General features: G+C 33.6%; 3 protein-coding genes across 4 annotated transcripts in view; 2 read left to right on the forward strand and 1 right to left on the reverse strand.

Annotated features, from left to right (window-relative positions):
* The window catches only part of LOC106766646 (luminal-binding protein 4-like), a 3,316-nt gene extending 2,354 nt beyond the window's left edge, over positions 1–962 (reverse strand). Inside the window, exons 1-2 of the mRNA XM_014651360.1 lie at positions 908–962; positions 32–169 (exon numbers count right to left, since the gene is read on the reverse strand). Of these exons, the coding sequence (XP_014506846.1) occupies positions 32–169; positions 908–962 (193 nt within the window). The remainder of the gene's footprint in view (positions 1–31; positions 170–907) is intronic.
* A 5,905-nt stretch (positions 963–6,867) lies between these two features.
* On the forward strand, positions 6,868–11,228 carry LOC106768505 (importin subunit beta-1). The gene is made up of 3 exons (XM_014653691.2): positions 6,868–7,022; positions 7,977–10,390; positions 10,493–11,228. Exons 2-3 carry the CDS (start codon positions 7,977–7,979, stop codon positions 10,689–10,691), a joined length of 2,613 nt encoding a protein of 870 aa, XP_014509177.1. The 5' UTR covers positions 6,868–7,022; the 3' UTR covers positions 10,692–11,228.
* A 2,717-nt stretch (positions 11,229–13,945) lies between these two features.
* Positions 13,946–16,869, forward strand: LOC106765465 (beta-amylase 1, chloroplastic). 2 transcript variants are annotated; one of them, XM_022784277.1, is made up of 4 exons: positions 13,946–14,614; positions 15,197–15,425; positions 15,557–15,670; positions 15,796–16,869. In XM_022784277.1, the coding sequence occupies exons 1-4, from the start codon at positions 14,094–14,096 to the stop codon at positions 16,597–16,599; spliced, it is 1,668 nt and encodes a 555-aa protein (XP_022639998.1). In that variant the 5' UTR covers positions 13,946–14,093; the 3' UTR covers positions 16,600–16,869. The 2 variants fall into 2 exon arrangements, with proteins under 2 accessions (XP_022639998.1, XP_014505587.1); XM_014650101.2 differs by having other exon boundaries at positions 13,948–14,614; positions 15,215–15,425.
* Positions 16,870–17,247: the final 378 nt, after the last annotated feature.

Below are 17,247 nucleotides of genomic sequence, written 5' to 3' on the forward strand. Positions count from 1 at the left end.
AAGGCAACCCACGATGGAGTGATACGGTTACCTTGGTCATTGGCTATGATTTCAACATGGCCATTCTTATAAACTCCAACACATGAATAGGTCGTTCCAAGATCAATCCCAATGACCGTCCCCAACTTGGTAGCTTCCTCCTTTGCAATGGAAATTGCAAATAGACATCCTATGTAGGAATTTGCCAATGTTAGTTACAACACTGAAACTCATTGTGATAACATGACCGTTAAACAGAGTCAAATTTAGCAAAATAAACTATCCAATACAATAATACATGAATCCATTCACAAAAACTACCATAACTTCTCCTTACTTTATTCTTCTAGTGTATCTAACTATCTACGAAGGGAAACTACATGATGTTGTAGTATTCAAATCTAAAATACAAAAAAAATAACGAAAACGCCAGCACCTTGAAAATACACAAGACAGAAAAGTTCTTAAGCAACGCGGCAGAACAAATCGTCTTTCCATGGAGACTACTAATCACATGGCTTAACAATAAAAATCCTTATCAACAAACTAAAAAAAGAACACGATGGCAGCGATAACTAAGAACTTTTAACTTTTAAAAAAACTTTCAGATGCAGAAAGGCATATTACATTACTCACACGTGACTCCTCAACATAAAACGTCACTGAAATGCAAAGCTTCGTGATCAATCGAAAGAACGACTTACAAAATCACAAACAACTATTGTCTAAGATCTCACTACACTCACTGATCTGATCTGGCAGTAGGTCAATAGTTAACACAGCAAATCATGCAAAACAAATCCAAAAATATGTAAACAAAGCGAGATCTGGTTGCATTGCTTTCACTTCCGCATTGAAACAAAAAGGAGCTGAAAAGCTAAAAAATAAAATAAAACAATCAGATCTATAATTAGGTCACGAAAAATACCTAAGGATATAATGGCAAAAACAATCAGAGAACGGCTTGCCAACGAGCCAGCCATTGCTGTCTCTCACAGTCACTCTTCTCAACTTTTTCTCTTCTGAAGAAAATTAACGATTTCAATGGGAATTGCAGAGTGGAAATTGAAGGTAAAAGAGCGTTTAAATGGTTGCAGTGTTTGGAAATGGCACGAGGGCAAAGAGCCTTTTATGTAGTGTGATGAAGGAGACTCTAGCTAAGCCTGGTCTTTTCCTGAACCTAACTAAAGCTTGACGCTAAAACATGTCATAGATGATGATGTGGACCAATGAGGATTCACCAATTGGTTGCTCCAGCCAATAGCATTCGTTACGATGTTGGGAACATCTCTGCCGTTCATCTTGATGACTTCAACTTACTTTTCCAGGGTCAACCTTCTCAATTCTCATTAAATTCTAGTATGTTCTTCCGTGTACTTACTGACTCTATTAGTAGAGTTATTCTATAGTTGTTCATATTAGACAGAGTTCCGTTAGTGCTAAACATTTTTGTGTATTTATTTATTTATTACTTAATTGTTAATAATGTAGCATTCAATTTAAATATTTTATTTGTTTATTTTATGAAATTAAAATTATATAAATGATATTTAGTTCAATTTAGTTTTAAAAAAAAGTATGACTATAATAGTATTTTTTTAAAATCAAAAATCTATCCCATATCAAATTAAACACATTTTTTAAAATTAAAAATTTATTACATATCAAATGATACATACTATTAAAATTAATTTGTGACTATAATGGTAGTGCTGAGATTCTATATGAAATATGAAAAAATATATATATAAATATTATGTCAGCATTTAAATGGTAATTTTATGGGATTGTGAGAAATAACATAATAAAAAGTATATTATTAATATCTGTGTTGGTCACAATACATCACAGGTCTCATAAAATTTAAAAAATTATACATGTCTTGATGATATAATTATTTTTTCTCTATTGTTTGCATAAACTTCCCGTTGAGAATGATATTTATGTTGAATTAGAATAAATTCTTATAAATAAAAATTTCACAAAGAAAATTGCCAAAAATGATGAACATGTAAATGAAAAATATAAAATTCAAGTATGAAGTTCTTTGATACAATTCTTTTTAAATTTTGAAGTAATTAATCATTTGGGAAATATTTGATGTAAATGAGACCGCTATTAAAAGAAAAAGTTATTAACGAATTATATAGAAAAATAGAACATCACACCTTTATCAAAATTGAAAATAAATGCAATTGTAATTTATCACTTAGAAAATTTATTTAAAATGAAAAACTCAAATAAATAATATGAACTCAACACAAAAGTTTAAAAATGAAAAAAACAATCTGTAAGGAAAATAACAAGATTATTGAATAAGTACTTTTGTTTCATGTATTGATGATATAAATTTTATTCTGTGAGAGTTATTAAATTCAGTAGTTTAGTAGAATTTAGGTGGCTGTAAATGAATGAATCGATGGTTTTTAACGGTAATATATATACTGAGATTTTAAAATTTTTGTCATTTCCTGCAAGCATCTTCTTTCTTAAGCTTTTGTAGTTTTTTATTTTTTCCTATTCTCTTTAGAATCATTCTTTATTCTCTTTACAAATTCTTATCTTTTTCTCCTTCCGATCATCATTTAAGCAGCATCTAAGTATTTCTGCTGTCAAGCTTTTTTATTTAAGTTTCTGTTTTGAAATTGGTAAGTTAAAATTCTCTTCGTCCTTAAGGCCCATGCATTTTTTGTTACATGCAAGCATTGTTTAACTTGTATGTTTTCATCAATTCATCAATTCCTTCTCTTAAACTGTTTTCTATCCTTGATTTTATGATTGGTTCCTTTTCACCAATCACAAGCTTATAGGAAGCCATAGGAGTTACTTGCGGTGTAGACAATACTATGAAAGTATGGCAGTTTGTGGATTTCGAGGTAAGGGAAGCTTGTATAATTTAATTATGATTCTCTCTTTTGAATGGGTGTATGTTTGAATGATGTTTTGCTTGATTTTTGATAAGTATGTGATATTGATGTTACTGCATGTTTGAGTGTATGTGTTGAGAATTGATAAATGATGTGAAGTCGGAAGGAATAGGACATGATCATAATTCTGCAGTATTTTGCAAAATTATTACTTGTCACCGAGAGGTCATCTGTGACCGTTCGGTTTGTTGTGTGTGTTCGATCTTAACTGAACTCTTCTTTGGTAGAACTTCAGTTAATGACCGACCGATCTTGTGTCATGTATAATAAAGTATAGCATTCGGTATGAACATGGTGTTCTATTTCTACTAAGTAGTCAACCTAGTTAAGGTACTCAATATAACTAAAGTCTTAAATATTATATTTACTCTCAGTTGTAACTTAGTGTTTTGTAGTTGTGTGGTCGAATCTATTTACCCATTCCTGTATAAGCTTGGTGGTGTTCGGTCTTGTACTGACACTCGGTCTTGGTGGTGTTCAGTCTTATACTGACACTCAGTCTTGGTAGCGTTCGGTCTTGTACTAGCATTCGGTTTCTTTGTATGTTCGGTTGATATGAGTACATATTTATTTATAAGACGTTTGATTATTTTATCAGTATTCAATTTAAGTTAATAATGTTTTGTCCAACTCATTAGTGTTCGACTTAAGGTAATAGTTTCGGCCTAAGCCAACAGTGTTTGGTCCAAGCTCTCATTATTCAGGTTAAGTCATTAGGGATCGGTCTAAGACAATGGTGTTCGGTTTAGATCGTAAGTGTTCGGTCTAAATATTCATGTGATTGGTTTAGCTTCGGAATTCAGTTATTCAGATGTTCGATTCCAGAGGCGTTTGATTCATGCTTGAGTTGTTACTCTTCACATGACCGTTCAATCATGTACATCTATAGGGAATAATATTCCGTACACCCTTGTTCTTAGGAAATGTTAAGCCCTTCCGTTCGGTTGTTTTTTATGATGATTATTGTTTTATGGTTTGGTTTAATTTCACTTAAATGTATCATGAATGAGGAAGTATGTTGGTATTATATTTCAAGTTGCCATGGAAGAGAATTTCAAGGAGGAATGTCTTGGTGTATGGTTATTGATTTGGTAAAGTATGAATATGGATAGTGAAATTCACGACGTTTATCCTGAGATTCCGATGATTACGAATTCTCGAGTAAAGATAGGTAATTCATAGTGTGAGAATGACAGGAGATCCTAATCCAGGGGGATCTGGGTGAGGTATGACAAACTAACATCGGGTGGCAGTTAAGGGGTTTCTAGTTACTACACCACCCGGGTGCACGAACGACCAAAAGCTACATATTCATACAATCCGGATGGTCGAGTCAAGTAGTCGATCATTGTATGTATGCTACGTTCGGTCTTTTTTGGAAATGAGTGTTTGGTGATTGTATGTTATAATGTTTTGATTGAATTTATGATTATGTTTTATGATTAATTAAATTACACTAGCTTACCCTGCATTTTCTGTCTTGTCTTCTTTTGTCCGTTCGGTCATCATTTCTCTTGCAATGATCATTATCTGGATGTGAGCAGAAATTGAAGAGTGTTCGATGAAAAAGCCCTGGAAGGCGAGAACCCCGAAGTTTAGTTTATGACTATTCGGTTAATAGCTATAAGCCTATCTTTTCTAAACCACTCAATTTATACAAGTTAATTATATAACCGTTCGATATATCTCATCTTTGTACCACCGTTCGGTTTGTTCATACATTTTGTAACATACTTATGCTTCTTGTAAAGTTTTAAATTTTAAGTATTTTTAGGACTTCTGTAAACATTATTTTAATTTCAATGACTGTTTTATAATATTATTACATGTTAACTCCTATTATATTATTATGCTATAATTTTTGGGATGTTATTTATTCTATTAATATTTTGAAGTCTAACATTTAAAATATAATAATATTAAAAATTGTAAAGTAAAAAAATTTATCATAGCAATACAACTAATTTATTTTATCTGCTTATAAAAATATTTAGAAAAACAATTTATTCAGTGGGTGTTTTTTTTTTACTAAAAAAACTAAAGTATTTTCTCTTGCACAATTTTTTATGTTTTTTCTTTTAATTTTCTAATTATTGAAACATATGCATGTTTAAGAGAAATATCTTTCAAAATGTTAATTTATAAAATATTAATATTATGTTTACCATACCTACCAGGAGGTATATATATATATATATATATATATATATATATATATATATATATATATATATATATATATATATATATTTATTATTGTCCAAAGATTCACAAAAACAGGAAAATTGGTTCAATTTGATCTAAAAAGCTTCATGATTTTCTTTAATTTTTACAAAATTTTAAATTTTGAAAAATCTATTATTCTATGATGTACTTTAAATTCTTCATCTAAATATTTAACTTATTTCTCATCTCACATATAAATCACATATAAGTTGTTTGGTCTTTCAAGTCAAAAGTTAAAAAGTATAATTTATCATTATTTTTAAAAGAATGTAAATTTCTCTTAATAACAATTTATTTGATGTTTTGATTTTTAAAACGTGAATTTAAAAAACATGACACACATTAATAGAAACCATTTTTCATTGTTCATTCTCTAATCCATCCATTGATTTTTATTTTTTTTTAAAGTTCTTGATTTATAATGAAGAACACAAATATTTAATAAGAGAAACAATTAATTAGTAACTACCTATTTTTTTTTTCAAATAAAAAAATTGTATTAAAATAAAATAAAAAAATGTTCATTCTCTGATATGCCAACTACAAGCATTTAAATTACACTAATTCACTATTTGCATGTTTTTATATAAATTCTCAACCCTTAAAACAAGTAAATTTCAAAATATATTCTGAAATGGAAAAAATCAAGTCATATCTCATCAAATTAAAGAAAAAAATTCTCCAACTGAAACAATTTAATAAAATTATAAATTACATCTGCAACTCTCAACTTTATATATCATTTCAAATTTATACTAAATTTAAGAACATGACTAATTTTTTTACCATGAACTTTATGTATATTAAAAATATATAATATTTGAATAGCACGAACTCGATAGAAGAATGTATGAAAAATTTTACCATGAACTTTAATGTATATTAAAAATATATAATATTTAAATAGCATGAACTTGATAGAGGAATGTATGAAAAAAATTAAAGAAAGAAAAGATAATTTCCCGAAGATGGATATTTTATATATATTTTTTTCTTTACTAGCTTATTACTTTAAATCACCCAGATAAGAAATAAGTTTAATTTTGAACTTGAAAAAAAAGATGAGAAATAATCAATCCCTTTTAATTATATATTTTTTAAAACTCAAATAAAGTCAAAGTGTCAGTTACAAACATCATCAATTGAACTAAAACTAAACTTATATACATCACATTTATATTTTAAATAAATGATTAAGTAAATTAAAGCTTAAACACAAATTAAATTTAGCTATTACCTTTTAATTTTCTCACACACACATATGTATTTATATATATTTACAGGTCTAATAAAAGATAACAACACTTAAAAATGAAAAATTTAACAAAAAAAATTAACCTATTTTTTTTTTATAAAATGACTCAAGTTTATATAAATTATAAAATTAAATAATTTATATATAATAATAATAATATATATTTAATTTGATCAAATAAGCTATCTTCATACATGTTATTATATTCTTATAATCCCGACACCATGTCAAAGCGCGTAATAAAGAATCGACCCATATCTTGCATCATCTGCCACTGATTTAAACCTGGAGACCGTACACACGCGCGGGAAGCATCGCGTGACACTGATGAAAATCCAGATCATGGAAGCATTTCAAAATAGAGCCGTTGATGAGGAGATCGTAGAGTCCAGATCAACCCTATTTGAATCAGCGGCTGATATTGTCTCACATCTCTCAAAGTGTGTCGTACAGCGAATATAAAAAAGCAAGTATTGAACACCCAAAAAACTTAAAACATTGGCGTCTCTGCTTTTTCCCACACTCTGCTAGGGTTTCAGAGTCGCCGCGCTCCTTCCCCCACTCTCTCCTCTCTACTAGTCCCAACTCATTCATCTCACTCTCCATAGCCGATTCAACTCGCCAACTCGTTGTAGGTCAGTTATTCCTTCTTCCATTTTCTCTTACTCGTTTATTTTCAATTGAAACTTTCTGGTTTTTTAAATCACTGTTGATCCAGGGTAATAATTTATTTGTGCTTTCACTTTATTGGGCATGTTTAGGTTTTCCTTTGTTTTGCTTTGATCAGAACTAGTTCTTTGATTTATTTGTTGGTATTGTATTCTGTCTAGGTTTTATTTGAACTGGTTTTTATTTAAATCGGGATTCTTGATGCACTGTTTATTTTCACTGTTAGGGAAATGTGGGAAATGAATGTGAGGTTATTATCTTTTTGCATTTTCAATCTGTTGGAACTTCTGGAAATGGTATTTTGATATGTCAATGTGTTTTCTGAACTATTAATGTTTTGTTCTCCATTTTTTTCAAACAGTGAGGATTAAGTTTGTCGTCTTTTACTGGGGTTGTTTCTTATTATTTGCATTATTATTTGTGCTCTTTATATGTGGTGACATAGGGTTTATGAGAGAGTTTGGTTAATTTCTTATCAGTAGAGAACATGAGAGTTTTATAAGATTAAAATGCGATTATGAGATTATAAGACTATACCTTAGGAGTGGAATTTTGTCTATATTATGGTCACATGTTTATAGCCAAAACTCATTATAGTTCTTATTTTTTAATGTTTATTTATCTCTATAAAACTCACCATATATTTTGTAGCAAACTGGATTGCTTTTCTTTTTCTGATGACAATACTGTATCTTTAAAAACATATATTTTTGTTTTCACATGGTTAATTTATCTTTTATATTGATACTGTCTTTTTTATTATTCTTTTGCATTTCTTCTCTGTGCTACACCCATGGCAATGAGTACCGAATTTGAAACATTTGTATCTTGTTATCAGTGAAGTTAAAATTTTTATTCCTGAGAGTTTTGGTGGGCAAATTTTTCATGTATTTAATCCTTTGTTCATGTTTGATCTTCAGATGGCCATGGAGGTTACTCAGATCCTTTTAAATGCGCAAGCTGTTGATGGTGCATTAAGGAAACAAGCAGAGGAAAACTTGAAACAGTTTCAGGAACAAAACCTTCCAAGTTTCTTGTTTTCTCTTGCTGGGGAATTGGCAAATGATGACAAACCTGCAGAGAGTCGGAAGCTAGCAGGTTTAATTCTCAAGAATGCTCTGGATGCTAAAGAGCAACACAGGAAAATAGAATTTGTGCAAAGATGGTTGGCATTGGACCCAACTTTGAAAGCCCAGATTAAGGCATTCTTGTTGAGGACACTTTCTTCTCCTTCTCTTGATGCTCGATCAACTGCTTCACAAGTTATTGCTAAGGTTGCTGGCATTGAGCTGCCTCATAAACAGTGGCCAGAATTGATAGGATCCCTTTTGTCTAATGTTCATCAGCTTCCTGCACCTACAAGGCAGGCAACTCTTGAGACCCTTGGGTACATTTGTGAAGAAGTTTCCCCAGATGTAGTAGACCAGGAACATGTAAATAAGATACTCACTGCAGTTGTTCAAGGAATGAATTCAACCGAAGAAAACAATGATGTCAGGCTTGCTGCAATAAAAGCATTGTATAATGCTTTGGGTTTTGCTCAGGCAAATTTTTCTAATGATATGGAGCGGGATTACATCATGAGAATTGTTTGCGAGGCCACCCAATCACCTGAATTGAAGATTAGGCGAGCAGCGTTTGAGTGCTTGGTAGCCATTTCTTCAACATACTATGAGAAGTTGGCTCATTACATCCAAGATATCTTCAATATCACTGCCAAGGCTGTGAAGGAAGATGAAGAGCCAGTTGCACTGCAGGCAATTGAGTTTTGGAGTTCAATATGTGATGAAGAAATTGACATATTAGAAGAATATGGAGGTGATTTTAGTGGGGATTCAGATGTTCCCTGCTTTTATTTTATTAAACAGGCACTTTCATTTTTGGTCCCGATGTTATTGGAGACACTTTTGAAGCAAGAAGAAGATCAAGATCAGGATGAAGGAGCGTGGAACATTGCTATGGCTGGAGGTACATGTCTGGGATTGGTTGCACGGACAGTGGGCGATGATATTGTAGCTTTGGTCATGCCGTTTATTGAAGAGAATATAACCAAACCAGATTGGAGGCAAAGGGAAGCTGCAACTTATGCCTTTGGCTCTATTTTAGAAGGTCCATCCCCTGATAAACTTGTGCCGCTGGTGAATATGGCTTTGAATTTCATGCTCTCTGCATTGATGAAAGATCCAAATAACCATGTGAAAGACACAACTGCGTGGACTCTAGGACGGATGTTTGAATTTTTGCATGGATCGGCACTGGATACTCCTATTATCACTCCGGCTAACTGCCAACAGATCATTACTGTGCTGGTTCAGAGTATGAAAGATGTTCCAAATGTTGCTGAGAAGGCTTGTGGTGCTCTTTACTTTCTTGCCCAAGGGTATGAGGATGCTGGATCTTCATCCTCTCCGTTGACCCCTTTCTTTCAAGAAATCGTTCAAGCTCTTCTCAATGTAACTCACAGAGAGGATGCTGGAGAATCTCGCCTCAGAACAGCAGCCTATGAAGCCTTAAATGAAGTGGTGAGGTGTTCTAATGATGAAACAGCTCCTATGGTAGTACAGCTTGTTCCTGTCATCATGATGGAGCTCCATCAGACTCTTGAGAATCAGAAGGTGTCATCTGATGAGAGGCAGAATGAGTTACAAGGACTTCTATGTGGTTGCTTGCAGGTTATTATACAGAAGTTGGGATCTTCTGAACCAACGAAATATCATTTCATGCAGTATGCGGATCAAATAATGGGTTTGTTTTTGAGAGTTTTTGCTTCACGAAGTGCAACAGCTCACGAGGAGGCCATGCTTGCCATTGGAGCTTTGGCCTATGCAACTGGAGCTGATTTTGCAAAATACATGACAGAATTTTACAAGTATTTGGAGATGGGTCTCCAAAATTTTGAAGACTACCAGGTTTGTGCTATTACTGTGGGTGTGGTTGGTGATGTGTGCAGAGCCTTGGAGGAGAAAATACTCCCTTATTGTGACGGGATAATGACCCAACTTCTGAAGGATTTGTCCAGCAATCAGTTGCATAGGTCTGTTAAGCCTCCTATTTTTTCATGTTTTGGAGACATTGCCCTGGCAATTGGAGAAAACTTTGAGAAGTACCTGTTATATGCAATGCCTATGCTTCAAAGTGCTGCTGAGCTCTCTGCTCATACAGCGGGTGCCGATGACGATATGACAGAATACACAAATTCTTTGAGAAATGGAATCCTAGAAGCATACTCAGGGATCTTCCAAGGGTTTAAAGGTTCGCCAAAGACCCAGCTTTTGATGCCTTATGCTCCTCATGTACTGCAATTCTTGGATAGTTTGTACATGGAGAAGGACATGTAAGTAAATTTCTGTATATTCTATTCGTGTCCCATTGTGAATTTTGCTTCTTCAATTTTCTGTATTGTTTATGTATTTATTGGTGCTTCTTGTCTTCTCAGGGATGATGTTGTGACGAAGACAGCAATTGGTGTGCTTGGAGATTTAGCTGATACTTTGGGTAGTACTGCTGGCCACTTGATTCAGCAGTCTGTGTCTAGCAAAGACTTCCTCAAAGAGTGTTTATCATCTGAGGATCATTTGATTAAGGAATCTGCCGAATGGGCCAAGTTGGCAATTAGTCGAGCAATTTCATTTTGAGGATATTGCTAAGGCTTCTAGTTCTTCTTGCATACATTTGCATTTGTTGCGTGGGGGTCTCAACTGCATACCATGAGTCGGGTCATCACCATTTTTGGGCACAGGTGTTCGGTCCTATGGCGGTCTGCATTGCATGTCAGCAACATGGAGTCTGCGTTTTCATTTTTATTTTTTTAAATTTATTGTTCTGCATTGCTGTGGAGGAAGTCGGTGGGTGATGACCAATCTTTCTGCTACCTTGGCAGAGAAGATGCGGTTTTTACGTACAGGAGAAGAAACAGGTTGAAATGAGGGAGGAGCAAGAAAAGAGATAGATGTCTGCCAATACCATCAATATTGGAGTTGCATGAGTTATTGAATGTTTTGGAGTCTATGGTGGTCTAGATATTATGTCCTTTACTTTTTATCTTTTCCTTTTTCTTTTATTGGCTGTAGAGTTGAAACAATCATCTTAGTCCATCCATGTGTTTGGGATAGATAATGCAACATATCTTAGCGGTTCCTTGAAATTATTCAAATAATTTTTTGTCACCCGCATCAAAGTTTTAATTCGTTAGTTTTTTACATTTATATGAATAATGTCGCTGCATTGCATCTACAACTAAACTTGTCACGGGCCTGTTGAGGTCATAGGTTCTTTGCCTCTACATATATATGCATGGTTTTTTTTGTCAGTGAGAGTTATTAACAAATCTTAGGGGGCTAGGAGCATATGTCCTTATTGTGAAGGCCGGACATTCATTCTGACGTGGTCGTCTGAATGGTCATTACATGATTAAAATTGTATCCAAATCAAATTGGTTATTTGTGTTCATAAGGTTTTATCAAGTTGGTTCAGAGCCATTTTGCATAAATTTGAAGTTAGTTCTGATTTGGTATTGTAAAGTGCTTCAAGACACAGTGTCTTAGGATGCTGCGAAATGAGCGTGTATAGTTTCTCAATATGATAAATTATTTGTCCTTGTAATGCTTGTTATAATTGTAGTTAGGTGATTTTTGATTGGGTGATGATGATATAAACAAATTTGTATTTTCATTGAAATTAAAATTTTGTTTAAGCTCTGATATGTGATAGTTTTATTTGATTAAAAAATAGGAACAATTGTTTGGCACGACCGAAAACTCTAACGTTTATATATAGAATGTCTTAGTTTTGTTCCGATCTTCGAATTGCACAGGCAACATTTTAATCAATAGTTGTAATTGTTTGAATCCTCTATGGAAAGATCAAAAGTAACTTTGATATTTTACTTGGATGAATTTATAAGAAATTTATTCGATAATCAAAATTTCATTCTTATGTTTTGGTTAAGAGAAATAATTAGGTGTTTTAGGGACTGATAATTAATTTTGTACGATTAATAAATATAAGGTAATAGTTTTATTCACAAATAGACAGATATGAAAAAAAAAAAAAGGGTCTCCACACGTAACTTGCTATGATTAAGTTTTAGTGTCTTTTTCTCTGTAACTTGCTATGATTAAGTTTTAGAGTGTCTTTTTCTCTGACGCAAACCCTTATCTCAAGAAAGAAAATTAGTGGTGTATTGTTTTGTACTACACTGTTTTCTAAAATAAAAATAATGATTGAGTCTTTATTCAAAATTAGTACTTATTACTTGCATATGATAATTACTAGTGCTAACTGAATGACACTAAAAAATTTCCTAAACATTCTAAGGATATGTTTATTGTATTGGTTTTACAAGACTCAACGCACTTGTTAAATCGAGTAAAAAAAATACTGATATTATATATAACGTAATTTCACATTATAATTTTAAAAATATGTTTTTTTTAATTTATAATTATTAGATAAACTAACTTTTTATTACTATAAAAGAAGATACTTTTAGACTCCTCGCATATGTGAAGAGAAAAAGAGGGTAAGAGAGATCATATAGAAATTGCTATTTTACCTTTGTTTTTTTTTTAAATTTTATTTATTGTATGTAACATATAGTATGTTGTGTTTGTTACTGAACAAGCTGGTGTGATCGTTTCATAAAATGTAAGGAAATCGATTATATGAAAAGGAGAATCGATTATTCTCTCTCCATTTGTGGTGACAATTTTGTTTGTTGTAAGGTGTGGGTGAATTTATTTTGTTGGATATAAGATGAGTGACAGTGTCAGTGGGGAGTTGTTATGTTGATGGGTTTCTAGTGATTGGAGGAAGAAGAATGTTTGCATTTGAGAAAGAAAAAACCTTAAAACTAATAATAATGAAAATAATAATCATAATAATTATTATAATAATAGTGATATTTTATTCTAAATTATTTTTATGACTAATAATAAAATAATAGAATTTTATTTTATCAAATGATTTTTTTTTAATTTGTCAAATTTATCGTGTTATTAATTAACATTCATTTAAATATCTTCATTTTTCATTAATTTTTCTTAATTCAAACAAGTTTCACTAAAGACATAATTTGAATAATATATATTTAATTTACTTTGTGTATGTTTGCTTAGTTGTATATTTCAGTGATTTCATACAGCGTATAAGAGATTTTTGAGGTAAACGAACTAATAGATTTTTCTGCATATGGTAAAATACACGAAGGTAACCTTTTTTCCTATAATAAAAAGCTTCAATGATATTATGATATGTAATAGTAAATTCTAACAAAACCATTATACAAGTGGAACTTGATGATTAACAGTAGATTGATTAACGGTTTTAAAAGATGTTGGGTTGCTTAATGGGTGACAAAGAGCATAGAAAAAATGGAAATGGAAAAATTAAATAGATTATGTATAAAAATCCATTTTCTACAAAATGTCACACTAATTAATCTAATTTATTAAATAAAAATTTAAGAAAATAAAAGATGTGAAAGGTGCTTTTAATTAGGGTATCTTCATTTGGTAGATTGGGAGACACTGATTGAGTGAATTTGAGGAGATTTGAGGGTAATTTTTTTTTTATTTATTTGAATGAATTTGTAGATAAACGAAAATAAATTTTGAAGTAAAATTAGTGAAAATTGATATAAAATTTAGTTTATATGTCAAATTAAAAAAAGTTTACTCCAAAATTCACTCTCGTTTCAAATTCACTCAAATAAACAATACAAAAAATTATTTTTAAATCTTCTCAAATCCATTTAATCACTCACCCTCTTCACCGTCCCAAGTAAACACACCTTAATGTTGGTAATAATATTATTATAATTTTAGAAGATGTTGAAGAAAGAAGAAAAAAAGGAATTTTGAAAATGAAAAAGTGAAAAATGACATATAATCTCTCCTCCACATCCTGGTTGTTGGAGAGTTGAGTGTAGTATGCATTCCTCACCTCATCACTGTGTTCGCTCTCTTCTCTATGTGACTGGCACTCACAACAACACATTCTCAATTTCTCCCAAACCCTAACCCTTCAATTCCCTTTCAATGGCCATCCTCTCTCAATCCACTGCTAGTTTCTCACCTTCCTTTGTCTCCACTCGCTCCGATTTCACTCGCCTCACTCGCTTCCCCTGCCGCGTCACCTTCCGCCGCGGCCTCGTCGTCTCCTCCTGCTTCAACTCCTCCAAGTCCCCTGGCGCCGGAGGGTTCATCTCGCCGGACAACGGCGGCGAAGTCTCCTACGAGCTGCACCACGACTTCTCACCACAGCGCCGCCGCAGCGGCTCGCCGGTGTTCGTCACGCTGCCCGTGAATTCCGTCAGCCGGGAGGGCGGCCGAGTCTTGAGGCCCAAGGCGATAATGTTCTCGCTCAAGGCGCTCGCCACGGCCGGCGTCGAAGGTGTCGTGGTCGAGATTTGGTGGGGCTTGGTTGAGAAGAACAAACCTAGGGTTTACGACTGGAGAGGGTACGAGGAACTTGTTGCGATGGCATGCAAGTGTGGCCTCAAGGTTCGAGCGGTTCTCGCGTTTCATCAGCATGGCGCGGGACCTGATGATCCCAATTGGTATGTGGAAATTGGATCCCCGCGTTAGCCATAAAATGACCAAAACAGTGTATACTACCTGAGGACAGTCTATACTTTACAAGCTAGCTTTTGTTACCGAACTAGTTTTACACTCAAATACTTAGATGATATCTGAATATATGGATGCTGTTGTTTTGACACATTCTTATGTCAAAACGTATCCTGATATTGTTCTTGGACTTATCGGATTACCCGTGGTTATCTACTGCTACAACCTTCGTTATGTCTAGTCCTGTGAGGGAGTGTGAGAACTTGCACTTTGACTAGTGGTATGACTAGAATTGTGTATATAAACGGGAAACAATCCTTACCTTAGCTTTTGGAGTCGAGTCAATTTCCAAGTACAAATTATAGGAGTAATTTATTTTTCTTATTATGTGATTTAATAGTATGTGGAAATAATAATTCTGGTTGTGTAATTTTTTTAATTCAATAGTGTATTGACATTTGACCTGGGTTTTGTGTTGATCTAAGTAGAGTTGATTTGGTTTATTTTGAATTATTATTACTATTTTTGTAGGTAGGAATTGTTTCCTAGTCATGAGCCTCATACTCTGGAAGTTTGTCCCCCTTGTGTAGGATACCGCTTCCTCTATGGGTGCTTGATGAGATAAAGAAAGATGTCGAGTTAGCATATTGTGACCGGTTTGGAAGGAGAAATATTGAATACATTTCCCTTGGATGTGATATTCTTCCTGTACTGTGTGGGCGTTCTCCTATTCAAGTGTATGCCGATTTTATGAGGGATTTTAGGGACACTTTCAGGTCTTTGCTTGGTGTTATCATCACAGTAAGGTTCTATGATGATTTTGGTTTCTTACAATCCAACAAGGGTTCAAATTCCAGATATTATTATTATTGTTATTATTATTATTATCAGATTTTGTTGTAATTATTTATGTCATTCTGTTCGTGTTGCAGGGTGTACAGATTGGCATGGGACCTGGTGGTGAACTAAGATATCCTTCCTTCTCTCCACAAGAGACGAATTTGGCATGGTCTCAAGAACTTGGAGAATTTCAATGCTATGATAAGGTAGGTAGAAGATTCAGATTTAGGCACTAGTTTGTGTTGTGTTATTGTTGCTCTGTATTATGAGAAACTTAAATGGGGTTAGTATCGTGTTTGAATTTCCTTCTTTCTTGCTTGCCACTTGCCAGTATATGCTTGCTTCTCTGAATGCCTCTGCAAGAAATGTTGGAATGCGTGAATGGGGAAATGGTGGCCCATTTGGTACTGGAAGTTTGATGCAAAATCCCGAGCATACTGATTTTTTCAAAAATGATGGTGGTTCTTGGGACACACCATATGGTAAATTTTTCCTTGAATGGTACTCAGGTATGTTGCTGCTGCATGGGGAAAGGATTTGTAAGGAAGCTGAAACTATATTTAGGGGTACAGAGGTCCATATATCAGCAAAATTGGCTGTCATTCACTGGCACTATGTCACACAATCCCATCCATCAGAGCTAACTGCTGGCTATTATAATACTTTTAACCGGGATGGATACTTATCCATTGCTCGCATGTTTAGCAAGTATGGATTCTCAATGTGCTGCTCTTGTTTTGAAATGCAAGATGCAGTAATGCAGAAGATCAATCCAGATGGTAGCCCTGAAGGTTTCCTTCGGCAGCTTTTGTTGGCTGCTAGACTCTGTGACCTAGCACTTGAAGGTCAAAATTTTTCAACTAATTTGGATGATGGTGCGTTTACCCAGGTGCTGAAGATGTCAAAATTTTACTCGAATGGGATAGAGAAGCGACCTTTCTCGTTCAACTTTGTAAGAATGGACAAAAGATTGTTTGAATCCCGAAATTGGGATCGGTTTACTCGTTTTGTAAGACAAATGTCTAATGGAAATATTTTTCGAGCCAGATTATATTCTGTTGGTGACACACGGTTTAAGACCGCACCAGTGATGCCAGAGGCGAGATTGTTGTACCACCTATATCAGTACTCTTGAAACCAGTCTTGACCTTTTTTCTTTAGGCCTATTTAATATCACTGCATTCGTTGCAAGAAAATCTGATGACCTCTGGTCTAATGTTGTGAAATGTGTAGTAACTGCTGATTCTTCAAATGATTCTTTTATTGCTTTCCGGCAAGAAGTTACTTCCCCTAAGGTAAACACATTATATTGCCTTCCAGTATTTTTTTAGATTGGTGGCATGTTATACACTTACCTGTATTTCGAGTGGACAGAGATATAATTTAAAACTAGTTACTGCTGAAATTTTGAGCCCTTTCTTTCTAATGTTCTGTTCTGTTGAGATGAACTCCTGGTATGCTGGTCTTATATAGCTGTGATATGCATCTTAATATCAATTGACTACTGATCTCCTTTCAAACTTGTGCATGTTGACCATCAGTCTTGTTACAATGGTGATGGTAAATAGTCATTGATCTCTGGAACTTGTATTTTCTATGGAAAATGTCAGTGCGTGCACGATGGGCGGCAACACGAATAGAAAAACTTAACGTAGCAATTTTTTATGTTTAGTTTTAGATGCACAACATAGGCAATTTTGGATTTGGTCCTTGTGGACCAATGACACTTCTTGGGTTTTCCCTTGTCATAACTGGGGTTTTGTCCATTTTAATGAATACCTTT

Source organism: Vigna radiata, chromosome 7 (genome assembly GCF_000741045.1).
Source record: "Vigna radiata var. radiata cultivar VC1973A chromosome 7, Vradiata_ver6, whole genome shotgun sequence".
NCBI classification, from domain to species: Eukaryota; Viridiplantae; Streptophyta; class Magnoliopsida; order Fabales; family Fabaceae; genus Vigna; species Vigna radiata.